At 48.4% G+C, this 26,953-nt stretch overlaps 1 protein-coding gene across 1 annotated transcript; it reads right to left on the bottom strand.

The window, feature by feature from the left end:
• Nucleotides 1-210: 210 nt before the first annotated feature.
• LOC115195326 (retinol dehydrogenase 10-A) lies at nucleotides 211-26,228 on the bottom strand. The gene is made up of 6 exons (XM_029755104.1): nucleotides 25,407-26,228; nucleotides 24,315-24,550; nucleotides 6,149-6,247; nucleotides 3,176-3,321; nucleotides 1,144-1,275; nucleotides 211-903 (listed from the first exon to the last, which is right to left on the bottom strand). The coding sequence occupies exons 1-6, from the start codon at nucleotides 25,705-25,707 to the stop codon at nucleotides 780-782; spliced, it is 1,038 nt and encodes a 345-aa protein (XP_029610964.1). The 5' UTR covers nucleotides 25,708-26,228; the 3' UTR covers nucleotides 211-779.
• Between the last annotated feature and the right edge of the window lie 725 nt (nucleotides 26,229-26,953).

Raw genomic sequence — 26,953 nt, forward strand, 5'->3', positions numbered from 1 at the left:
GTGGTTGGCAACCAACTTTAAGGTGAGTTACCACCACCAACTGGACTGGAGTGTAGACCTCAGTTCATCTTTCAATCACCCACGTGGGTATATACTCCTAAAATAAACCAATGAGGAGATGGGAGAGGCGGGACTTGCAGTTCTAATTTTAGCGCCTGGCTACCCAGACGCTCACTGAGAAACGTGATCAGTGTTGGTGCAACGAATGAATAACATGTACGTGTACATTTATTTTGCATGTTGGTCTGGGTGATGAAATGCCATTGTGAACCGTTTCTACAGAGACTTGGCCGTGTAGAGAAAGGCAGTATTACAGTGCATGTCTACAAATAAAAGAGAAACTAAAAAAAAAGTGACAAGATTTTACTGTACAGTAACATACTGTATATTTCCACAAAGATACTAAATAAAATAAAAAGTTGGTGACTACATTACGTAAATAGTTAATACCTTTGTTTCATATGATTTCAAAAAAAACTATTGACACAGTATATAGATGGTCGGTTTCTTTAAACAAACCTTAGAAGAAAAAAAAAATGAAAAAAGACTATGGAAAAAAAAATGAACTAAGAGGAATAAAATCCTTTGTGTAGTACACAGCTGGCATCGTTTCAGAGGACCTTTTGTATCTGCTCAATGCAAGTTCACCAGTCTAGATTCAGTCTTTTTAAATCCTCTTCTTCCTCCTCCTCCTCCTCCTCCTCCTCGCACCCTCAGTGGTCTTATCCTTGTGCCTCTAGGGTTATGGGCCCCGCGGCAACAGCGCCCCCCCCCCCCCCCTAGATGTCCCCTTTAGCCTCGTTGTTGTTCATCAGCTCCTTCCTCTGGGCAAGGAAGGGATACATACACTTATCAGCACCCAGGAACCTGTACATGCACACGATGGCCTCAAAGGGCAGGAAGCTGTAGAGAGGAGAGGGGTCAGAGGTCAGATACACAAAGCTCTTCATTTAGGAGACATGAATTCATTCACAACACACTGTAGAGAGGAGAAGGACTGAGTTCATTCACACACTGTAGAGAGGAGAGGAGAGGGATGTGGAAAGAGAGTAGAGATGGCAACCACCCATTCATGCCAATAAAGCATGTATTTATTAATTGAATTGAGAGAGAGAAAGACAGAGGGAGAAAGACTGGACTGACCTTTTCATGAAGTTGACCATGTAAACTATACGTGGTGTGCAGATCATAGCCTGATCGGTGAGAATGGCCCTCATAGACTGCGTTACACAGAACTCTGGCTTCAGGGGAGGCAGGAATGGCTCGATTTCCTTCCTGTACAGACAGGAAGTGGCATAACAGTTAAAAGAGACAGCCAGAACGAGGGCAGAACACACACACACATAAACACAAGGGGGAAAGTGCCCAGGGTGCTATTCAGCAATGTAGTGCAGAGTTTGTACACAACAGACAACCAAGTCTGATCTTATCTAAACCACATCGATCTAAAACCCTTCGAATAGGCCAGTTCAGATACAGAAACTCTTCCATTTACACAGCGGGGGGGGGGGGGGGGGGGGGGGGGGCATTGTAACTAAAGAGGGGAACCGTATCCAGGGTGCACCTGTTAAGGGAGGTAGAGAGGGTGTCCCTTGGTGAAGTAGAGCTCTAGGTGAAACACTGACATTGACGTACAGGTTAAGGCACAAGTGAACTCAGTAGAACAGTGCAGTACACTGAGTGTACAAAACATTAAGAACACCGTCCTACTATTGAGTTGCACCCCCTTTTTGTCCTCACAACAGCCTCAATTTGTTGGGTGCATGGACTCTACAAGGTGTCGAAAGGATGCTGGCCCATGTTGACTCCAATGCTTCCCACAGTTGTGTCAACTTGACTGGATGTCCTTTGGGTGGGTGGACCATTCTTGATAGACACAGGGAAACTGTTGAGCTTGAAAAACCCAGCAGCGTTGCAGTTCTTGACACAAACCGATGCACCTGGCACCTACTACCATACCCCCGTTCAAAGGCATTTAAATATTTTGTCTTGCCCATTCACCCTCTGAATGGCACACTTACACATTCCATGTCTCAATTGTCTTAAGGCTTACAAATCCTTCTTTAACCTGTCTCCTCCCCTTCATCTCCACTGATTTTGAAGTGGATTTAACAAGTGACATCAATAAGGGATCATAGCTTTCACCTGGTCAGTCTATGTCATGGAAAGAACAGGTGTTCATAATGTTTTGTACACTCAGTGTATAGTACAATAGAGTACAGTGCATTGCAGTACATCATTAGCCCATTGCATGTAGCTGCGTGTGTATATTTGTACATATTCTTTCTAGTTAGTGAATTATTAGCCAAGTTATAGCTAATTTATAGTCAGCAATGGGGGAAGGGACAAGAGCACAAAGACGTGTATATTTCTAGACATCTCTGAAAAGCCAGCCAGGTAGAGAGCGTTTGTTCTGTCTTTAAAGGGGCAGTGTTGTATTTTAAGACAGGCTTGAATAAACTAAGTAGCCAATAAGGCAGAGGGTAGTATAATTTGTCTCATTCTTTCTCCTGTAATAATGGTATGTAAATAAATAAATAAATAAATAAATAAATATGCATTTTATTTTGTAAAGTAGCTTCCTGCATCAAACACAGCATTTTCAGTCACCTCATTGTCTGGAGGGTAAGTGGATTAACAGGTTAATGTCAAGCCCTGCATGTTTCTTTCTTCAAAGGTCTCATGGAATGTAGGTCCTACACTGAACACCACAAAATTGGCTGCTACTGTAGGCTGTATGATAGAACAGCTATTTCCATGATAAAATATTATGGGATGCATTTCCTCCCATTTGTTTTTGATGGTAGTCCACTTTGGTAGGCCCTACGTTATGATGAAATAGCCAAAGTGACGTACTTGGCCAATGTTAAACTGGAACTCAAAGTGGGTACAGCCTCAGTGTTCACAATAAACGAGCGTCAAAAGTAGAATTTTTCACAACATTGAAGTTTGCGTTCAGTAGACCTGAAATTTGCTCTGCGCCCGGAATTTGTTTTTAACGGAACATTGCTGTTAGCAGTAGATTCCCTGGTGCATTTTTTAAAATTTAATTATTAACCTCAACGTATATTTTAAATAGAAATTTAATCCTAAGGTGATTTAAAGCACTATGAAAACGTTATGAATCACGTTTTGATTTATTGATTGAGTGAATGATCGATTGACGATGTCTCACCTTATCCTGCAGCCTTTGAACATGCCCGTGTCCACCAGGTACGGACACACCAGCGTCATCTTAATGCCGTCCTTATCCGAAGCCTTGATCTCGTGGCTCAGCGACTCGTGGAAGCCGATGGCCCCAAACTTACTGGCGCAGTAGTCCTATAGGGGGTTATGAGAGGAGAGAAGAGAAAAAAAGGTGTCACTGTTAAATCCTGTGTAGTTATCATTACTGGAGTAAGGACACAGTCGTAGAATTACAACCGAATAGAACGGGCGTCACCATTTAGGTCAATGACGCCATAATGGGTGGACCTACAGGATTAACTAGTTAAATTTGCCAAGGTCAGAGGTTCCAAGCCCATTCTCTCTCTATGGACAACAGGTACCCACTTTAAAAACCCTGCATTATGGGATGGTGATGTGAGTGACTGTCTGGCTAGGTTCTTAATAGTTTCACCGGTGACTCAGCTTGTATCCGTGTTTGTACACCGGACCAGACTGCAGTACTGACAGAACAGGTATCCCTGTAAAAAGCTGGACATTATCACTTTCTCACCCCAGACAGGCTGCTTTCTGCTTCTTAGTAGCTTCACGACCACGGGGAAAATGTCCCAAATGGAACCCTATTCCCTATATAGTGCACTACTTTTAAACAGAGCACTATGGGTCCTGTGGACCCTGGTCAAAAAACAATAGGATGCCATTTGGGACAAAGATCCCAAAACCACTCCCAACCCTCCAACCCTCCATGCATTCAGTTGTACAACTGACTAAGTATCCACTTTCCCTACATCCCTCCATTTCTCCTGTCCTCTATTCTACAGTTTCATTAGCATTATTTTGCCCTTCATCAGACAGATGAGTGATGGATTACGGGTTATGTGTTAGGTTATGGGCCTGGTGGGCACAGGGCTGGGTTATGGACTGTTATGGACTAGGGTTAGATTATGGGTTGGGTTATGGGTTGGGTTATGGGTTGGGTTATGTGTTAGGTTATGGGCCTGGTGGGCACAGGGCTGGGTTATGGACTGTTATGGACTAGGGTTAGATTATGGGTTGGGTTATGGGTTGGGTTATGGGTTGGGTTATGGGGCTGGTGGGCACAGGGCTGGGTTATGGGCTGGGTTGGGATATGGGCTGGGTTATGGGCTGGGTTGGGTTATGGGCTGGGGTTGGGTTATGGGCTGGGGTTGGTTATGGGCTGGGTTATGGGCTGGGTTGGGTTATGGGCTGGGTTGGGTTATGGGCTGGGTTATGGGCTGGGGTTGGGTTATGGGTTGGGTTATGGGCTGGGTTGGGTTATGGGCTGGGTTATGGGTTGGGTTATGGGCTGGGTTGGGTTATGGGCTGGGTTATGGGCTGGGTTATGGGCTGGGTTATGGGCTGGGGTTGGGTTATGGGCTGTTATGGGCTGGGTTATGGGCTGGGTTGGGTTATGGGCTGGGGTTGGGTTACGGGCTGGATTATGGGTTGGGTTGGGTTATGGGCTGTCGTTGGGTTATGGGCCTGGTGGGCACAGGGCTGGGTTATGGGCTGGGGTTGGGTTATGGACTAGGGTTGGGTTGGGTTATGGGCTGGGTTGGGTTATGGGCTGGGGTTGGGTTATGGACTAGGGCTGGGTTGGGTTATGGGCTGGGTTGGGTTATGGGTTGGGTTATGGACTGGGTTGGGTTATGGGTTGGGTTATGGACTAGGGCTGGGTTGGGTTATGGGCTGGGTTGGGTTATGGGTTGGGTTATGGACTGGGTTGGGTTATGGGTTGGGTTATGGACTGGGTTGGGTTATGGGTTGGGTTATGGACTGGGTTATGGACTGTTATGGACTGGAGTTGGGTTATGGACTGGAGTTGGGTTATGGACTGGAGTTGGGTTATGGACTGGGGATGGGATGGGTTGGGTTGAGTTATGGGGCGAGGAGGGTTTGATGGTTACCCGGGGGACTAATCTTCAAAAAGCAGCTTGGGCAAACTCAGAGAAGATAAAGGAGATGTGACTGTGTCCACGTGACAAGCCTGCCAGACTATGGTTCCTAAATGAATAGTCCCTCCTGCCTTAAAATCACATTCAATTTCTATGAAGTATTATAGGTTAAAACCTTGACTGTGTTCCAGTTCCTTTGAAGAGAGACTTAATGGTTATGGATGAGTTCTCGCCCGTGCAACAACAGCTAGAAAAACAAAAAGCCAATGGGGTAGCGGTGCCTAAAGACAGAATGAAAATGACACCACTCCGGAATGGAGAGAGGGAGTGAAAGGGAGTCCATGTGTTCTAGAATATTAAAGAAGCATTCTAGAAGGTTTCTCTGGAACACACAACAGAGAGTGACAGATACAGCCCCTCTCCTTATTGTCCCCAGGACAAAATGACCACATCAAATCCTTTTAACACTGACTCAGATAACACACAAAAAGAAACAGTGAGGGGCCTGGACGAAAGACAACCCCCCCACACACACACACACACACAAAAAAAAAGTGAAAACAAAGTCCCCTCCATTTAGAGTGAATTGGCTGTGATGTGAATACTGAGAGAGCTGCGATGGTTTCACAAAGAACCTGATGAAGATGTCTCTCTCCCACAGAGACCTGTCAGCCTGTTCTTCCCCCAGAGCCAAGGGCCCTATGGGCCCAGCCCCAGACCCCCCCAGCGACAGACAGAGGGCCCCATAACAGGCCCCCACACCCAGACCCCCCCCCCCCCCCTCCAGCTACAGACAGAGGGCCTTGTAACAGGCCCCCTAGACCCCCCGAACTACAGACAGAGGGACCCGTAACCTGTAAGAGGGTCCCGTAACAGGCCCCCAGACCCCCCTCTCTACTATAGACAGAGGGCCCCCAAAGCTCATCTCTGTTCTTTAAAATTTCCAGCGTTGGGGGGGGGGGGGGGAATAATACGAGAAAGGCGAATATCTGTCTCTGTGTGTACTACATAGTACTACTAACTAACTGACCGCAGAGAGAGTGTCTCATTCATGTGTGGTAACTCACCTCCACACCAGCTGTGCTGAACAGCCCCAGAGAGCTGGCAACCGTCACAATGTGGCCGTGGTTCAGCTCCAACATCTTGGGAAGGAATGCCTTGGTGGTCTATAGAAAGAGAGAAGAGGGGGAAGGAGGGGGAGAAAAAAAAAGAGAGGAAGGTTAGTTTACTAGTGCAGTTTGTCTCTGCCAAAACCCTTTGATCCTCTTCCTCCCTCTCTCTCTCTCTCCCTCTCTTCTCCATGGTGATGCAGAGAAAGAGAGGGAGACTTTTTGACAGACAAACAGAGGGAAAAAACAGGAGAGAACGAGGGAGAGGGAGCACACCACAGAGAAGAGAGATGGTTTACTGTATGCGTCTGTTCTTTCCCACACAGATCCAGTACCCAGCGCTGTGCCCAGCTCTAAAGACCCGCTGACAGAACCAATCACAGGTCCCCGTTCACTCACCATGGACCATAATGCAATTCAACCGCTGTCCACCCACTCCCCTCTGCGCTGCCTAAGCGGAACAATACTCAGAGTGATAGGAGAGAGAGAGATATAAGAGAGAGAGTGATAGGGGAGAGGGAGATGAGAGAGAGATAGGGGAGAGAGAGATAGGGGGAAGAGAGAGAGCGATAGGGGGGAGAGAGAGAGCGATAGGGGGGAGAGAGAGAGAGATAGGGGGGGAGAGCGATAGGGGGGAGAGAGAGCGATAGGGGGGAGAGAGAGCGATAGGGGAGAGAGAGAGAGATAGGGGGAGAGAGAGAGATAGGGGAGAGAGAGAGATAGGGGGGAGAGAGAGAGAGATAGGGGGGAGAGAGAGAGAGAGAGAGATAGGGGGAGAGAGAGAGAGATAGGGGGAGAGAGAGAGAGAGATAGGGGAGAGAGAGAGAGAGATAGGGGTAGAGAGAGAGAGATAGGAGAGAGAGAGTGTAGGCTTTCCTGGTATTCCCTGTGGCTCAGTTGGTAGAGCATGGTGTGTGCAATGCCAGGGTTGTGGGTTCGATTCCCACGGGGGGCCAGTACCAAAAAGCATGCAATGTATGCATTCACTACTGTAAGTCGCTCTGGATAAGAGGTCTACTAAAATGTAAAAATGTGAGAGAGTGATAGGATAGAAGTTGTGTATCCCAAATTGCACATTATTTCCTACATAGTGCGCTACTTTTGACAAGAGCCCTTTGGCCTTCCCTCTAATGGCTAACATTAAGATTTAAGGATTGAGCTGATCCTGTGCCTTAGTGTAACTTCTATCTACCTGGAGCGGTGAGAAACAAAACACTGGAGGAGACAGACACCGAGTCCCAAACGGCAACCTATTCACTACATAGCCCAATAGGTCCTGGTCAAAAGCAGTGCACTGTGTAGGGGGTAGGGTGCCATTTGGGATGCACATTGAGAAGACTTAACACTGGGGGAGAGTGAAGCCTTAACACTGGGGGAGAGTGAAGCCTTAGCACTGGGGGAGAGTGAAGCCTTAGCACTGGGGGAGAGTGAAGACTTAGCACTGGGGGAGAGTGAAGACTTAGCACTGGGGGAGAGTGAAGACTTAGCACTGGGGGAGAGTGAAGCCTTAACACTGGGGGAGAGTGAAGCCTTAACACTGGGGGAGAGTGAAGCCTTAACACTGGGGGAGAGTGAAGCCTTAACACTGGGGGAGAGTGAAGCCTTAACACTGGGGGAGAGTGAAGCCTTAACACTGGGGGAGAGTGAAGACTAGGGAGGGCCTAACAGCGCTAACTTCACTTAGATCTGAGGTGTCGGTGTCGAGGTGGAATAACAACAACAGAACAGCTTTCTGACTCCCCCCCCCCCCCTCATTACCATCTCTGGGAGTACTGGTGCTAGAAAATGGACATAGAACTCAAATCACTGAATAGATAATATACTAGAACCCATCTGTAAATAGCCCATCCAACTACCTCATCCCCATATTGTTATTTATTGATCTTGCTCCTTTGCACCCCAGTATCTCTACTTGCACATTCATCTTCTGCACATCTATCACTCCAGTGTTTAATTGCTAAATTGTAATTACTTCGCCACTACGGCCTATTTATTTATTGCCTTACCTCCCTTATTTTACTACATTTGCTCACACTGTATATAGATTTTTTCCCCCCTATTGTGTTATTGACTGTACATTTGTTTATTCCATGTGTAACTCTGTGTTGTTGTTTGTGTCGCACTGCTTTGCTTTATTCTTGACCAGGTCGCAGTTGTAATTGAGAACTTGTTCTCAACTGGCCTACCTGGTTAAATAAAGGTGAAATAAATACATGTAAATACATTTTTAAAAGAATGTGTCATGGTGTTACTGCATCATGTTTGATTGCACCTGTGTTTTATTGTCACATAGGTGTTGTATTCCATAGTAGTACTTTGTTGGTTGAGGATTGTCCTGTGCTGTAGAACCTGATGAACACGGCCTTGGAAAGAGCCAGGAGAAACACACAGACAGAGTTCTAGATTATATCACTGAGTTCTAAACATGCCCTGAAGGAGTTCAGTTCACAGAGCCAGAGAGAGAGCCAGAGAGAAAACGCGCCAGAGAGGGAACGCGCCAGAGAGGGAGCGCCAGAGAGGGAGCGCCAGAGAGGGAGCGCCAGAGAGGGAGCGCCAGAGAGCCAGCGCCAGAGAGCCAGCGCCAGAGAGCCAGAGAGCCAGCGCCAGAGAGCCAGCGCCAGAGAGCCAGCGCCAGAGAGCCAGCGCCAGAGAGCCAGCGCCAGAGAGCCAGCGCCAGAGAGCCAGAGAGAGAGTGCCAGAGAGCCAGAGAGAGAGCGCCAGAGAGCCAGAGAGAGAGCGCCAGAGAGCCAGAGAGAGAGCGCCAGAGAGCCAGAGAGAGAGCGCCAGAGAGAGAGCGCCAGAGAGCTATGGCCTATATGGAGCACTACCCTCTGGACAAAAGCAGCGCACTACCCTCTGGCCTAAATAGAGCACTGCCCTCTGGACAAACGTAGTGCACTATATAGGGAATAGGGTGCCATAGGGCTTTGGTCTAAAGTAGTGCACTATATAGGGAATAGGGTGCCATAGGGCTCTGGTCTAAAGTAGTGCACTATATAGGGAATAGGGTGCCATAGGGCTCTGGTCTAAAGTAGTGCACTATATAGGGAATAGGGTGCCATTTGGGACACAGACACACACTTTTATGGTACCAGACTCTGTATCTGTCTGATAACCAGACTGGTGTAGATGTCTGTCTGTCTGTCTGTCTGTCTGTCTGTCTGTCTGTCTGTCTGTCTGTCTGTCTGTCTGTCTGTCTGTCTGTCTGTCTGTCTGTCTGTCTGTCTTTCTGTCTGTCTGTCTGATAACCAGACTGGTGTAGATATCTCGTCTGTCTGTCTGTGTCTGTGTCTGTCTGTCTGTGTCTGTGTCTGTCTGTCTGTCTGTCTGTCTGTCTGTCTGTCTGTCTGTCTGTCTGTCTGTCTGTCTGTCTGTCTGTCTGTCTGTCTGTCTGTCTGTCTGTGTCTGTGTCTGTGTCTGTCTGTGTCTGTCTGTCTGTGTCTGTCTGTGTCTGTCTGTGTCTGTCTGTGTCTGTCTGTGTCTGTCTGTCTGTGTGATAACCAGACTGGTGTAGATATCTCTTCTCTCTCTGTGTCTGTTATGTATGAAGCTAGAAGGAGCATTAATCACTTCCAGCCAATCTTCCTTTATGGTCTACAGAGGGGAGGAATAGAGGGATTTAAAGAACTGGCAGGCAGATCATGGTAATGTAAGGTGGTGTACTCTGTTCTGCTACAGTAAGCTAGGTAGATTACTGGAATAAGATCTGATGCAGGCAGAACCAAACATCTGCACTTTTCCAGGACATTAAAATCTGAAATTGCTGCAATATTCAATTTATTGAGGGATGGGGCGTTGGGTGAGAGGAGGGGAAGGGGAGGACTAGCCAGAAGGAATATCAGGACTGGGTAAAGAACAGAGACAGGCTTCCTGCGTGCCAAGATGGAGGTGGGTGGGGGCTATGCGTGCAAACGGAGCATTAGCAGAGCTATACCCCCGTACCTGGTCCAGCCAACTCACTCCAACCCAGAACCCACTCCCACACTGCATCATTACGTACAGGGGGAAAGGAAGGAGGGAGGCTTGGTTTTGATTTGATCCAGCAGCACAACGACTGGGTCTGCCTGCCATCAGGGCAGGAAAAAATGAGACATTTCTGGTAAACTGCGATTGAAAAGCTTTGGCTTTTCAGGGCAGAACTATTGAGGTCAGAGATTGAAGGAAGACAGAGTTACACGTGCAGGACTGTCTCTAGTTAGGTAACCTCCTGGGCCTACATATAGCAAGCACACAGGGACCACTCCGCTCTCTGCCCAAACCACCCCCCCCCCCAGCCCTCCCATGATTCCCTGCTTCTCATGGCAACTCTGGCGTGTCAGCCGCAACCTCTGGCGACCTCTCAGACACGAAACCTGTGAAAAATCGACCAGGGGGGCTCATGTCTTACATCAGAACGGTCCGTAATTGGGCCTCAAGGATCCCAGTTCCGCTGAATTACACCCCCCCCCCCCCCCCCCCCCACCGCCCTGCCCCCCGGGCCCCCGCCGGGATGTCCTACCCGCTGCATGCCTCTAATTGCTGCGTACCCCCAAGAGAATATGGCCCACACAAAGCTGCTCACAGCTGGGGTGTCAGAGCATATTACTGCCTGTGTCTGACCAACAGGAATATGAACAAATATTGGAGTTACAGAAGGGCCAGATGGTCATTTAATTAGAACGACCTCAACACTAGAGAGAGAGAGAGAGAACGAGAGAGAGAGAGAACGAGAGAGAGAGAGAGAGAACGAGAGAGAGAGAGAACGAGAGAGAGAGAACGAGAGAGAGAGAGAACGAGAGAGAGAGAACACGAGAGAGAGAGAACACGAGAGAGAGAGAACGAGAGAGAGAGAGAACGAGAGAGAGAGAGAGAGAACGAGAGAGAGAACGAGAGAGAGAGAACGAGAGAGAGAGAGAACGAGAGAACGAGAGAGAGAGAGAACGAGAGAGAGAGAGAACGAGAGAGAGAGAGAACGAGAGAGAGAGAGAACGAGAGAGAGAGAACGAGAGAGAGAGAACGAGAGAGAGAGAACGAGAGAGAGAGAGGGGTCCTTGGTCAAAACACCCACAAGAACATTGCTGTATTGATTGAGGCTAGAGAAAGTGGAGGGTTTGTGTAGTCATAGCGACAGAAGTGAATTGTTGTGGTGGAGAGGGACTCAGTCAGGTGTGTGTGTGTGTGTGTGTGTGTGTGTGTGTGTATATAATGTGGGGTCATAAGACGTAAATGATTGAAAGGTTAATCCAAAGGGAATCAGCTTTCATTTGCAACAAAGCAAAAACACTTGATGCATAGAAAACATTCTAGTACTGAACACAAACATTCATACTATTCTCTTTCCCCCGAAACCTCAAGACAACTTTCCTTCTGGTTTACACACACACACACACACACACACACACACACACCACACAACCCCCTGAAAAGGCCAACGAGGGCAACAGTGGTCAGACTTTTCCCAGACTCATTAAACAGAAAGTCTTGGTTGTGAGTAGCAGCAGTGCTAACATAGTCACCATCTACTCTAGCTCTACTCAGACACCCTCTACTCTAGCTCTACTCTGTCACCATCTACTCTAGCTCTACTCAGACACCCTCTACTCTAGCTCTACTCAGTCACCCTCTACTCTAGCTCTACTCTGTCACCCTCTACTCTAGCTCTACTCTGTCACCCTCTACTCTAGCTCTACTCTGACAACCTCTACTCTAGCTCTACTCTGACACCCTCTACTCTAGCTCTACTCTGTCACCCTCTACTCTAGCTCTACTCAGACACCCTCTACTCTAGCTCTACTCAGACACCCTCTACTCTAGCTCTACTCAGACACCCTCTACTCTAGCTCTACTCTGTCACCCTCTACTCTAGCTCTACTCTGACACCCTCTACTCTAGCTCTACTCTGACACCATCTACTCTAGCTCTACTCTGTCACCCTCTACTCTAGCTCTACTCTGACACCCTCTACTCTAGCTCTACTCTGACACCCTCTACTCTAGCTCTACTCTGTCACCCTCTACTCTAGCTCTACTCTGTCACCCTCTACTCTAGCTCTACTCAGACACCCTCTACTCTAGCTCTACTCAGACACCCTCTACTCTAGCTCTACTCAGACACCCTCTACTCTAGCTCTACTCAGACACCCTCTTCTCTAGCTCTACTCTGTCACACACAGACGCACGCAATACCCTAATCGCTAACTCCCTCCATCCACATCCAGCCCAGCCTAGCCCAGCCCAGCCTAGCCCAGCCAGCCCAGCCAGCCCAGCCTAGCCCAGCCTAGCCCAGCCCAGCCTAGCCCAGCCTAGCCCAGCCCAGCCAGCCCAGCCAGCCCAGCCTAGCCCAGCCTAGCCCAGCCTAGCCCAGCCCAGCCTAGCCAGCCTAGCCCAGCCCAGCCTAGCCCAGCCCAGCCTAGCCAGCCTAGCCCAGCCCAGCCTAGCCCAGCTAGCCTAGCCCAGCCCAGCCTAGCCCAGCCCAGCCTAGCCAGCCTAGCCCAGCCCAGCCCAGCCTAGCCCAGCCCAGCCCAGCCTAGCCCAGCCCAGCCCAGCCTAGCCCAGCCCAGCCTAGCCCAGCCTAGCCAGCCTAGCCCAGCCCAGCCTAGCCCAGCCTAGCCCAGCTAGCCTAGCCTACAGGTGCACTGAGCCCAGGGAGGGCTCATATAAAGCCAGTCAAGTACGACCCTTCTGCCTGGCTGCCTCCTTTCTCCGGTCCGGGCAGGAATGCAGGGAGGGGAACTTATCTCCTGTCGCTTGGCATCACGTCAAGCCCATGATCCGCAGACAAGAAACCAATTGTCACATAAGTGGGTCAGACAGCAACTCACCATTACCCTTTCGTCTAATCTAGCCTGTAGGGAGTGACGGGACAGGAAGTGATGGGACAGGAAGTGACGGCCTTTCTTCTTTTCCTCTCTCTCTCTTTCTTTTCATTCCCGCCACGCCACTCTTCAGAGATCCACGCCACCCTCCAGATGAACTTCCACTACATGAGCACTGTGAGATCGAGGGACACTGCATCTCTCTCCTGTTGAATACCCTGATCAATATATTACGACTTATCCATGGTTATTTCCACGACTTATTAAAACCACAATTCAGAAGAAGGACTCTGTAAATGGCTCTGGATAAGAGCATCTGCTAAATGACTAAAATTGTAAACTGTGAATGAGTCACGCCTGAAACCTTTTGTAACTCCTCTCTGCACTCCAGCCAGAACTTTTCATATCCATTAACCTGATTCTCTGGACACTACCAGGTCAATACCGGGCTCATCAGGACAGCTGACTGAACCAAATCCATTTGTTTCCACACTCGACTCTCAGCTGTGGGACACACGTCATCCATTTGAGCACCAGGCGTGTCCGTATATATAGCCCCTCCTCTTCCTCAAAACACAAGAATAAAAAGGGAAGTGACGTCTGATCCGGGACGGGGGACCGACTGGTCAGAGTTGGGCCGGGATGGGTCCTCTGAATCAGGCCTTGGGACCCATCAGGGACCCATGGTGGAGACGGGGGAGGGCACTGTATGCATGGGTGTGTATGTATGTATGTATGTATGTATGTATGTATGTATGTATGTATGTATGTATGTATGTATGTATGTATGTATGTATGTATGTATGTATGTGTGCAGCCTGGCAGAATCATGCTTAGATAACCACCCACTTCCTGCTCACGTCTCCATCGGGGCTCCATTCAAACGGCGCTATCCAAAAACACGTGCACACACACACACACACACACACACTCTCCATCTCTCTCAGCCCCCCCTCTCTCCTTCTCCCATCTGGACTCTGCCCTTCCCAAGCTCAGTCTCTCCCTTTCGTCTTGTTTCCACACTCGTTGGACCATTTCAGATGGAGTCAGTGCAGTGAACCCACTGCCAGGTCACGTTGGAGCGGAGAGGAGGAGAGGAAGAGAAGGGAGGGGAGGAAACGGCTGGTGTTGCTGGAGAGGCCAGAGAGGGAAGGGGAACACTTCAAACTTCACTGTAAAAGGGCCAGACTCATAGACGCGATAGTCTGGCCTCCCATTGTGACATAGGTATGCGGCTCTCAGACCACCGTCCGTGGGGGGGGGGGGGGGGGGGGGCGTGGCCTGAGCGTGCACCTCTACAAAATTCCCAACCACCCCCCTGCCCTGCGTACACATCCTCTACTCATTTGAATGTGTTGACAGTTGGAGAAAATTAGTTGAGCCGTGCTGACAATTACAAAAGTATGAAAGTCAACGGTCCCAAGACTCTACAACCTTGCTGTACGTACACCTACACGTTGTAGACTCTGATAAGACATTTTAGAGGAGGAAAGGATGGAGGGGGTTTCTGATAATCGTCTGTAACTGTTACCCTGGGTAACAGCCGAGCTGCTGCCAGACTGCGGGGTAGTCGTTGGTTACGGTGTAGTCGTTGGTTACGGGATAGCCGTTGGTTACGGGATAGCCGTTGGTTACGGGATAGTCGTTGGTTATGGGTTATGGGATAGTCGTTGGTTACGGGTTATGGGATAGTCGTTGGTTACGGGATAGTCGTTGGTTATGGGTTATGGGATAGTCGTTGGTTACGGGATAGTCGTTGGTTACGGGATAGTCGTTGGTTATGGGATAGTCGTTGGTTACGGGATAGTCGTTGGTTACGGGATAGTCGTTGGTTACGGGATAGTATAGTCGTTGGTTACGGGATAGTATAGTCGTTGGTTATGGGTTATGGGATAGTCGTTGGTTATGGGATACGGGATAGTCGTTGGTTATGGGATACGGGATAGTCGTTGGTTACGGGATATGGGATAGTCATTGGTTACGGGATAGTCGTTGGTTATGGGTTATGGGATAGTCGTTGGTTACGGGATAGTCGTTGGATATGGGATAGTCGTTGGTTACGGGATAGTCGTTGGATATGGGATAGTCGTTGGTTACGGGATAGTCGTTGGTTACGGGATAGTCGTTGGTTACGGGATAGTCGTTGGTTACGGGATAGTCGTTGGTTACGGGATAGTATAGTCGTTGGTTACGGGATAGTATAGTCGTTGGTTACGGGATAGTATAGTCGTTGGTTACGGGATAGTCGTTGGTTATGGGTTATGGGATAGTCGTTGGTTATGGGATACGGGATAGTCGTTGGTTACGGGATAGTCGTTGGTTACGGGATAGTCGTTGGTTACGGGATTGTCGTTGGTTACGGGATTGTCGTTGGTTACGGGATTGTCGTTGGTTACGGGATAGTCGTTGGTTACGGGATAGTCGTTGGGTACGGGATTGTCGTTGGGTACGGGATATGGGATAGTCGTTGGTTACGGGATAGTCGTTGGTTATGGGTTATGGGATAGTCGTTGGTTATGGGTTATGGGATAGTCGTTGGTTACGGGTTATGGGATAGTCGTTGGTTACGGGTTATGGGATAGTCGTTGGTTACGGGATAGTCGTTGGTTATGGGATAGTCATTGGTTACGGGATAGTTGCTGGTTACGGGATAGTCGTTGGTTATGGGTTATGGGATAGTCGTTGGTTACGGGATAGTCGTTGGTTACGGGATAGTCATTGGTTACGGGTTATGGGATAGTCGTTGGTTACGGGATAGTCGTTGGTTTCGGGATAGTCGTTGGTTACGGGATATGGGATAGTCGTTGGTTACGGGATAGTCGTTGGTTACGGGATTGTCGTTGGTTACGGGATTGTCGTTGGTTATGGGATAGTTGTTGGTTACGGGGCAGTCGTTGGTTACGGGGCAGTCGTTGGAATAATAATCTGTAAACTTTAGACATAGAAAGAAAACAGAATTAAGGCTTCTGGAGGATTTAAAAAATATATATATATTCTTACTTTTTCCTCATAAAAAAAATGAACCTCGAACATAACATGGAGGAGAAATGTGCTTTAGGCTGTTTATATCCAAACAGAGAGATGGCAGGCTTGAGAAAGCAGCAGAGCTGGGAAGGAATCCTTTGTAAACTAAAACTGAAACAGAGGAACCGAACCACTCTCTCCCCCTGATTTTAATCCCTTCTTCTGGCAAACGCTGTGTGGAGGAAATAAAATGTCCTGTTTAGCAATATCCACAAAGCAGTTTAAAGCTTTAGAAAGCACCATATCCCCTTAAACTGGTTTTAACGTCCTACTCAACTATATATATATATATGACTAGCATTAAATCCCATTTGTGATTAGATGTTGAGTAATAATATGGAACAGTACAATAGTTGTGTACGACCTGCTATAGCCTACAGACACAACACATATCAAAGCTCTGTGTGATAGGACCATCTGCATGTAGTGAGCTACGACACCGGCTTGCATGCGTTTGTGTAAGAGCAAAGAGGACGACTAAGTCCCAAGTGGCACACTATTCCCTACATAGCGCACTACTTTTGACCAGAGCCCTACGGGGCGCATAAATCTCCATATTAATAGCTAAGGCAAAACAAAATCGGGTTCCAGAAAATCCAAAAACCGCAGCAGACTCTGGTGTCTTTAATGGACCACAATCCTCCATTCTGACATGCTGGTCTGTCCCCATTCATTAGAACCTGCTTTCATCTACCCACACTGCCCTCCCTCTCTCCGTCCCTCCCTGCCTCCCTCCGGCCGTCCCTTTGCAAAGAACAAGACAAAAAAAAAAAAAATCAGGAGCAGCCCTAATGAGAATCCAGACTACTGCTGTATCACTGACTAAGGCAGCGTTCCAAATGGCTCCCTATTACAAAATATAGGGCACTATTTTAAACTACTCCTAAGGGAACTAGGGTACAGTTAAAATCACAAATAGGGAATAGGGTGCAATTAATAAATCCTACATGGTCGAGGGAATCGTCACTAAGTTAATAGATCAGTCATATATAACCTATCTCCTACACGGCCCATTGAACTGGCAAGAGATTGCGCATGCTCATTTTCTAGAATCAATTCACATGGTGTCATTGAGAATGAAACAGACAGATTCTCCACTCAAATCCCCGAGACTTAAACAGACAGCTTCTCCACTCAAATCCCTGAGACTGAAACAGACAGCTTCTCCACTCAAATCCCTGAGACGGAAACAGACAGCTTCTCCACTCAAATCCCTGAGACTGAAACAGACAGCTTCTCCACTCAAATCCCTGAGACTGAAACAGACAGCTTCTCCACTCAAATCCCTGAGACTGAAACAGACAGCTTCTCCACTCAAATCCCTGAGACTGAAACAGACAGCTTCTCCACTCAATGCATCATTCATCACCACCACACGTAAACAAACACTAAGAAATATGTCCGATTGTAAAGCAACCTGTGCTATAAAAATCCTCCTGGTTCTTCAGAGCTAGTCAGCTCTCACTGCAGGTTTCTAAACAAATCCCCCCCCCCCCCCCATCACAACTGCCTCACCACAGGGGGGGGTAATCTCCTGAACAATGCTCTAAACAGCCCTCAGAATGGACTCGTTTACTAACACACACACACCCCTCCTCCCCCGCAGACAGGATGTGCACTTTCAATGGGCTTTTAATTAACTACTCTGGCCAAGCAGATTTGAGTCTGTCTGTCTGTCTGTCTGTCTGTCTGTCTGTCTGTCTGCAAGCAAGAAAGAGGGAAAACAAATGGAGAACACAAACCTGTCCCAAATTATATGCTATTCCCTATATATAGTGCATTACTGTTGACCAGGGCCCTATGGCACCCTATTCCCTATATATAGTGCATTACTGTTGACCAGGGCCCTATGGCACCCTATTCCCTATATATAGTGCATTACTGTTGACCAGGGCCCTATGGCACCCTATTCCCTATATATAGTGCATTACTGTTGACCAGGGCCCTATGGCACCCTATCCCTATATATAGTGCATTACTGTTGACCAGGGCCCTATGGCACCCTATTCCCTATATAGTGCATTACTGTTGACCAGGGCCCTATGGCACCCTATTCCCTATATATAGTGCATTACTGTTGACCAGGGCCCTATGGCACCCTATTCCCTATATATAGTGCATTACTGTTGACCAGGGCCCTATGGCACCCTATTCCCTATATATAGTGCATTACTGTTGACCAGGGCCCTATGGCACCCTATTCCCTATATATAGTGCATTACTGTTGACCAGGGCCCTATGGCACCCTATTCCCTATATATAGTGCATTACTGTTGACCAGGGCCCTATGGCACCCTATTCCCTATATATAGTGCATTACTGTTGACCAGGGCCCTATGGCACCCTATTCCCTATATATAGTGCATTACTGTTGACCAGGGCCCTATGGCACCCTATTCCCTATATATAGTGCATTACTGTTGACCAGGGCCCTATGGCACCCTATTCCCTATATATAGTGCATTACTGTTGACCAGGGCCCTATGGCACCCTATTCCCTATATATAGTGCATTACTGTTGACCAGGGCCCTATGGCACCCTATTCCCTATATATAGTGCATTACTGTTGACCAGGGCCCTATGGCACCCTATTCCCTATATATAGTGCATTACTGTTGACCAGGGCCCTATGGCACCCTATTCCCTATATATAGTGCATTACTGTTGACCAGGGCCCTATGGCACCCTATTCCCTATATAGTGCATTACTGTTGACCAGGGCCCTATGGCACCCTATTCCCTATATATAGTGCATTACTGTTGACCAGGGCCCTATGGCACCCTATTCCCTATATAGTGCATTACTGTTGACCAGGGCCCTATGGCACCCTATTCCCTATATATAGTGCATTACTGTTGACCAGGGCCCTATGGCACCCTATTCCCTATATATAGTGCATTACTGTTGACCAGGGCCCTATGGCACCCTATTCCCTATATATAGTGCATTACTGTTGACCAGGGCCCTATGGCACCCTATTCCCTATATATAGTGCATTACTTTTGACCAGGGCCCTATGGCACCCTATTCCCTATATATAGTGCATTACTGTTGACCAGGGCCCTATGGCACCCTATTCCCTATATATAGTGCATTACTGTTGACCAGGGCCCTATGGCACCCTATTCCCTATATATAGTGCATTACTGTTGACCAGGGCCCTATGGCACCCTATTCCCTATATATAGTGCATTACTGTTGACCAGGGCCCTATGGCACCCTATTCCCTATATATAGTGCATTACTGTTGACCAGGGCCCTATGGCACCCTATTCCCTATATATAGTGCATTACTGTTGACCAGGGCCCTATGGCACCCTATTCCCTATATATAGTGCATTACTGTTGACCAGGGCCCTATGGCACCCTATTCCCTATATATAGTGCATTACTGTTGACCAGGGCCCTATGGCACCCTATTCCCTATATATAGTGCATTACTGTTGACCAGGGCCCTATGGCACCCTATTCCCTATATATAGTGCATTACTGTTGACCAGGGCCCTATGGCACCCTATTCCCTATATATAGTGCATTACTGTTGACCAGGGCCCTATGGCACCCTATTCCCTATATATAGTGCATTACTGTTGACCAGGGCCCTATGGCACCCTATTCCCTATATATAGTGCATTACTGTTGACCAGGGCCCTATGGCACCCTATATATAGTGCATTACTGTTGACCAGGGCCCTATGGCACCCTATTCCCTATATATAGTGCATTACTGTTGACCAGGGCCCTATGGCACCCTATTCCCTATATATAGTGCATTACTGTTGACCAGGGCCCTATGGCACCCTATTCCCTATATATAGTGCATTACTGTTGACCAGGGCCCTATGGCACCCTATTCCCTATATATAGTGCATTACTGTTGACCAGGGCCCTATGGCATCCTATATAGTGCACTACTGTTGACCAGGGCCCTATAGCACCCTATTCCCTATATATAGTGCACTACTGTTGACCAGAGCCCATAGTGCAGAATGTAGGGAATAGAGAGCCATTTGGGATGCAGCAAGTCAGGCTGTGTGGAGCTGGCAGGCAGGGGGAGGGGCTGAGGCACCAGGAAGGACAATCCTATCCAATGCCCTAAAGAGGTCTGAGACCACTACAACGGATGGAGAGAGACATGCCGTGCAGTAGGAGCCCACGCTTCTCCCCTATCCATCTCTCTCTCTCTCTCTCTCTCCTGGCTTCTCCTCCATCCATCTCTCTCTCTCCTGGCTTCTCCCCCATCCATCTCTCTCTCTCTCCTGGCTTCTCCACCATCTCTCTCCCTCTCTCTCCTGGCTTCTCTCCCTCTCTCTCCTGGCTTCTCCCCCATCCATCTCTCTCTCTCTCTCTCTCTCTCTCTCTCTCTCTCCTGGCTTCTCCCCCATCCATCTCTCTCTCCTGGCTTCTCCCCCATCTCTCTCTGTCTCCTGGCTTCTCCCCCATCCCTCTCCCTCTCTCTCCTGGCTTCTCCCTCTCTCTCCTGGCTTCTCCCCCATCCCTCTCCCTCTCTCTCCTGGCTTCTCCCCCATCCCTCTCTCTCTCTCCTGGCTTGACCCCATCCCTCTCTCTCTCTCCTGGCTTGACCCCCATCCCTCTCTCTCTCTCTCCTGGCTTGACCCCATCCCTCTCTCTCTGTGTGTGTCATGGCGGAAGTGGGGGATATGTTAGTGAGCTCAGGGCAGTGCAGAGGGGATTGACATACCAGTGGGATCATCAGTCTATGTCTGCCTCCTAAATGACACTCTATTCCCTATGCAGTGACCTACTTTTGACCAAGACCCACAGGGAATAGGGTGCCATTTGGGAGGCAACTTATCTCTGCCTGCCTGTCTGCCAAACAGCTGGCTTCAGTTGTTACAACATCCAACCCAGCCCACCACTCTCTCTTTCTGAGGCTGGTAGAGGAGAGGAGAGGAATGTATGGTGACTGGAGGAGAAGAGAAGAGAGAGGAGAGGAAAGGAACGTATGTTAACTGGATCAGACTGCAGATGCAGCCAGGGAAACTATTTATGGTCAGCGTTTACTTTCCAGACACAGAGAAAGACACACATACAGACATGCACACACACACACACACACACACACATACAAAATAAACCATAGTTTGGCACACAGAGCAGATCTGTCAGACATACTGTAGGATACATTCCTAGAACAGTAAACACCAGACCAGTATAAGGAGGAGGTGATGATAGCCCATCTGTAATTTAGCCCATCCAACTACCTCATCCCCATACTGTATTCATTTATTTATCTTGCTCCTTTGCACCCCAGTATCTCTACTTGCACATTCATCTTCTGCACATCAATCACTCTAGTGTCTAATTGGTATATTGTAATTACCTCGCCACCATGGCCTATTTATTTATTGCCTTACCTCCCTTATCTTACCTCATTTGCTGTATACACTGTATATAGATTTTCTTTAACTGTATTATTGACTGTATGTTTTGTTTATTCCATGTGTAACTCTGTGTTGTTGTTTGTGTCGAACTGCTTTGCTTTATTATTGGCCAGATCGCAGTTGTAAATGAGAACTTGTTCTCAACTGGCCTACCTGGTTAAATAAAGGTGAAATAAATTAAATTAAAAATGATCATCACTGATCATGGAAGCTCGGAGATGGTGACAAGTTTAGGTGAGAGGTTCGAAAGAATGGATGCTGTCACTTTTTTTTGACAATATAATCCACACAGATTGGACTAGATTCAGTAGTAAATACTTTTAAGGGATGTTTAAACTATGTGGCCCCTTTACGCTCGACAACATGGCCGTTCTCAGAGAGACTACATGGGTCCTTACGCTCGACAACATGGCCGTTCTCAGAGAGACTATATGGGTCCTTATGCTCGACAACATGGCCGTTCTCAGAGAGACTACATGGGTCCTTATGCTCGACAACATGGCCGTTCTCAGAGAGACTACATGGGTCCTTACGCTCGACAACATGGCCGTTCTCAGAGAGACTACATGGGTCCTTACGCTCGACAACATGGCCGTTCTCAGAGAGACGACATGGGTCCTTACGCTCGACAACATGGCCGTTCTCAGAGAGACGACATGGGTCCTTACGCTCGACAACGTGGCCGTTCTCAGAGAGACTACATGGGTCCTTACGCTCGACAACACATGGCCGTTCTCAGAGAGACTACATGGGTCCTTATGCTCGACAACATGGCCGTTCTCAGAGAGACTACATGGGTCCTTATGCTCGACAACATGGCCGTTCTCAGAGAGACTACATGGGTCCTTACGCTCGACAACATGGCCGTTCTCAGAGAGACTACATGGGTCCTTACGCTCGACAACATGGCCGTTCTCAGAGAGACGACATGGGTCCTTACGCTCGACAACATGGCCGTTCTCAGAGAGACGACATGGGTCCTTACGCTCGACAACATGGCCGTTCTCAGAGAGACTACATGGGTCCTTACGCTCGACAACACATGGCCGTTCTCAGAGAGACTACATGGGTCCTTATGCTCGACAACATGGCCGTTCTCAGAGAGACTACATGGGTCCTTACGCTCGACAACATGGCCGTTCTCAGAGAGACGACATGGGTCCTTACGCTCGACAACATGGCCGTTCTCAGAGAGACTACATGGGTCCTTACGCTCGACAACACATGGCCGTTCTCAGAGAGACTACATGGGTCCTTATGCTCGACAACATGGCCGTTCTCAGAGAGACTACATGGGTCCTTATGCTCGACAACATGGCCGTTCTCAGAGAGATCTTTCCAACCCTGAATGAATTAATCTTAAAAGCTAGCAATCATTTGAATGCGTCATACAGTAATCACGGGAATAACCACCCAATAAACTGGCCAAGGGGGGCTTTAAATACCCCCATAAAATATCAACATCGTTGATCCAGTCTTATTTTGGCGCCCTAAAGGGTGAACCTGAGGTCAAGGTTGTGAGAGAAGTAGGTTTACAGGGATAGGGGACAGTACACACTGAATGTGGACTATGTGTAAAGTCCACGTCTACATATTCTCTCTGTATATTGTGTTTATTGTTGGCAGCACTATATCACCTGGTCAAATTCACCAGGTCAAATTCACCAGCTCAAATTCCTGGTTCATGTGAACGTACTTGGTGAATAAAGATGAATTGGATGACAGTACAGTAGGCGTGGGGGACAGGGATGACAGTGCAGTAGGCGTGGGGGACAGGGATGACAGTGCAGTAGGCGTGGGGGACAGGGATGACAGTAGGCGTGGGGGACAGGGATGACAGTAGGCGTGGGGGACAGGGATGACAGTACAGTAGGCGTGGGGGACAGGGATGACAGTACAGTAAGCGTGGGGGACAGGGATGACAGTACAGTAGGCGTGGGGGACAGGGATGACAGTACAGTAGGCGTGGGGGACAGGGATGACAGTACAGTAGGCGTGGGGGACAGGGATGACAGTACAGTAGGCGTGGGGGACAGGGATGACAGTACAGTAGGCGTGGAGGACAGGGATGACAGTACAGTAGGCGTGGGGGACAGGGATGACAGTACAGTAGGCGTGGGGGACAGGGATGACACTACAGTAGGCGTGGGGGACAGGGATGACACTACAGTAAGCGTGGGGGACAGGGATGACAGTACAGTAGGCGTGGGGGACAGGGATGACAGTACAGTAAGCGTGGGGGACAGGGATGACAGTACAGTAGGCGTGGGGGACAGGGATGACAGTGCAGTAGGCGTGGGGGACAGGGGACAGGGATGACAGTACAGTAGGCGTGGGGGACAGGGATAACAGTACAGTAGGCGTGGAGGACAGGGATGACACTACAGTAGGCGTGGAGGACAGGGATGACAATACAGTAGGTGTGGAGGACAGGGATGACAATACAGTAGGTGTGGAGGACAGGGATGACAGTACAGTAGGTGTGGGGGACAGGGATGACAGTACAGTAGGCGTGGGGGACAGGGATGACAGTACAGTAGGTATGGGGGGACAGTGCAGTAGGTATGGGGGGACAGTGCAGTAGGTATGGGGGGGGGACAGTGCAGTAGGTATGGGGGGGACAGTGCAGTAGGTATGGGGGGGACAGTGCAGTAGGTATGGGGGGGACAGTGCAGTAGGTATGGGGGGGACAGTGCAGTAGGTATGGGGGGGACAGTGCAGTAGGTATGGGGGGACAGTGCAGTAGGTATGGGGGGGACAGTGCAGTAGGTATGGGGGGGACAGTGCAGTAGGTATGGGGGGGACAGTGCAGTAGGTATGGGGGGGACAGTGCAGTAGGTATGGGGGGGACAGTGCAGTAGGTAAGGGGGGACAGTGCAGTAGGTATGGGGGGGACTCACCCAGAAGTGTGCGTGGCAGTTAACCAGCATGGTGCGTTCGATCAGCTCGTCAGGACACTCCAGGAGATGGTGACCAGAGACCACACCGGCGTTGTTTATCAACATGTCCACGTTACCCACGTCCCGACGCACCTTCTCCGCCGTGGAGTACACGCTCTCCCGCTTGCCCACGTCACACACGTACGTGTACACCTGAGGCTTGAACGGAAGCACCTCCTCTAGCTCTCCTATTGCTCCTGGATAGACGGAGTGAGGAAGAGAGAGAGACGGAGTGAGGAAGAGAGAGAGACGGAGTGAGGAAGAGAGAGAGACGGAGTGAGGAAGAGAGAGAGACGGAGTGAGGAAGAGAGAGAGACGGAGTGAGGAAGAGAGAGAGACGGAGTGAGGAAGAGAGAGAGACGGAGTGAGGAAGAGAGAGAGACGGAGTGAGGAAGAGAGAGAGACGGAGTGAGGAAGAGAGAGAGACGGAGTGAGGAAGAGAGAGAGACGGAGTGAGGAAGAGAGAGAGACGGAGTGAGAATAGACCACAGTACATCGCTGGAAGGCAAGACAGTCCAATCATAAGTAGACAGTCCAAATCAGAATAAAGGTAATAACACATTTAAAAATCAAGCCATGTAAAAATAACGTTTCTTTTCAAGTTTATGGACAAGTCAGACCCTTTAACTGCCATGCAACAGTTCTGAAACGTATTATTTTCAGCCCTTTATACTCTCTGTGTGTGGCGGTAGGTAAAACATGAACCTATAGACAATGACTGGGTAGACTACTAGCACAGACCCACGGTGAAGGGACCGACAGAGAGGACTTTAACAGGGAGCTGTCCTGTGCCGAGCGCACCGTACCACCGCCTAGTTTACCGACTGAATGATGTAGCCCAGCTGTACGTCGAGGCTGCAGCGATGTGCTCTTATACGTTAATAAACGGAGTCGACAGTAAATAGACTAGTTGGCTCATGTTTCAACTCTCTTGTTATTACGATTAAACGCCTAGGGTGACCCGCCTGACCAGACAATATTTCATCAAGCATAATGAGCAACAACAACAAAAAATCGGATGACAGATTTTTTTTTTTCCTTCAGGCAACTCACCTTCTTTGGACATCGGGGATTCACTGTCCAGCTCCCGGTAAATTTCCCTCACCAACTCCGCCGTCTCCTCGTTGCTTTGGCTGTTGATGTCCCACAGCACCAGTACAGCCCGTCTCCGGGCGAACTCCTTGGCGAACAGCCGGCCCAGACCGCTCCCTGCCCCGGTGATAACACACACCTGTCCCGCTACACTCTTCTCCTTCGGTCGCACCACCCATTTCGCCCCGGCGGTAACAAAAGCCCACAGCACTTTCAAGATGACCACGAAAAATTCCGCAAAAATGACCATAGCGTTCATCATGTTGAAGGCGATGACAATGAGCAAGATAATGAGAGAACGGAGCAAGATAATGAGAGAACGGAGATAATATTGTATAGAAAAGCACACACCGTTTTTTGCTTTACTGTGGTTTAAATGAGTTATTACAGCCAAAGTTGTGATACATAGACCATCTACCGAAATGACTTGTAAACTAATATTGTCCGTGTTGCTTATGAAAGAAACGGTCTGAATAGAATAAAGGTCTACTGGACTGATTCCTTTCTTTAAAAAAAATAAATTACTCTACTCCAAGACAGCAAAATAATGCAGAAATTGACTGAATCAATGAACCCTAGACTCAACAAATGTTTAAAAAAAATAACAACTTGTTGCTGATTTCGTCAAGTTGCTTCCCGATCTCACAAACAGTCCCAGTTGTCAGAAGAGCGCATAGAATGAAATAAGGACGGAGTTGCGTCCTTCCATCCGTAGCAGCGACAGTCCTGCAACCCTCTCACAACATAACAGCGACTCATGCGCTTTTTAACCACTGCCTGTCAATGGACCCCGACAGGACGAGGGCGGTTGCGCCTGACAGAAATACACCGTCTTATCTTTAGTAAAATGAAAGGCGCGGAGTGGAAACTGGAGGCTGAATTGAGGAGCTCTCTTGTGCCACCTGTAGGACTGTTGAAGTGTTGTCAGATGAATGGAAATACAGGGGAAAATCTATTTTAAACAATTGTCTTCTTTTTCTTTAGTAATTAAATTAAAAACAACATTCCGACTTTTGGAAAGATAACCTAACTGTAAATGTGGCACCTTTACAAAAGCGTTTATCGCTGATGATGATTTTACGGTTTTTGTTTATTACATGAGTAGATTTAAAGTTATGAAAATGTATAAGTTAAATTAAAATGTCATCCAATGTCTTGTAAAACCAGTCAACATGTAATTCTATTCAATAAGTATAGCCTTATATATCTAAAAATTATTGTTTTTATTGATCACGAGAAGGGCCAGTTACAGGGCCAGTTACAGGGCCAGTTACAGGGCCAGTTCCAGGGCCAGTTACAGGGCCAGTTACAGGGCCAGTAGGTATATACAGGGTCAGTAGCTATATACAGGGTCAGTAGCTATATATAGGGTCAGTAGCTATATACAGGGTCAGTTCCAGGGTCAGTAGCTATATACAGGGTCAGTTCCAGGGTCAGTAGTTATATACAGGGTCAGTTCCAGGGTCAGTAGCTATATACAGGGCCAGTTACAGGGACAGTAGCTATAT

Source organism: Salmo trutta, chromosome 6, assembly GCF_901001165.1.
Source record: "Salmo trutta chromosome 6, fSalTru1.1, whole genome shotgun sequence".
In the NCBI taxonomy this organism is placed as follows: domain Eukaryota; kingdom Metazoa; phylum Chordata; class Actinopteri; order Salmoniformes; family Salmonidae; genus Salmo; species Salmo trutta.

What these genes read in the sequence shown, in the direction of transcription:
- LOC115195326 (XM_029755104.1), bottom strand. Translation starts at nt 25,707, where the DNA reads ATGATGAACGCTATGGTCATTTTTGCGGAATTTTTCGTGGTCATCTTG. An exon ending in ATCCCCGATGTCCAAAGAAG is followed by an intron (nt 24,551 to 25,406) that starts GTGAGTTGCCTG and finishes CCGTCTATCCAG; the next exon opens with GAGCAATAGGAGAGCTAGAG. An exon ending in TCAGCACAGCTGGTGTGGAG is followed by an intron (nt 3,322 to 6,148) that starts GTGAGTTACCAC and finishes AACCCCCTATAG; the next exon opens with GACTACTGCGCCAGTAAGTT.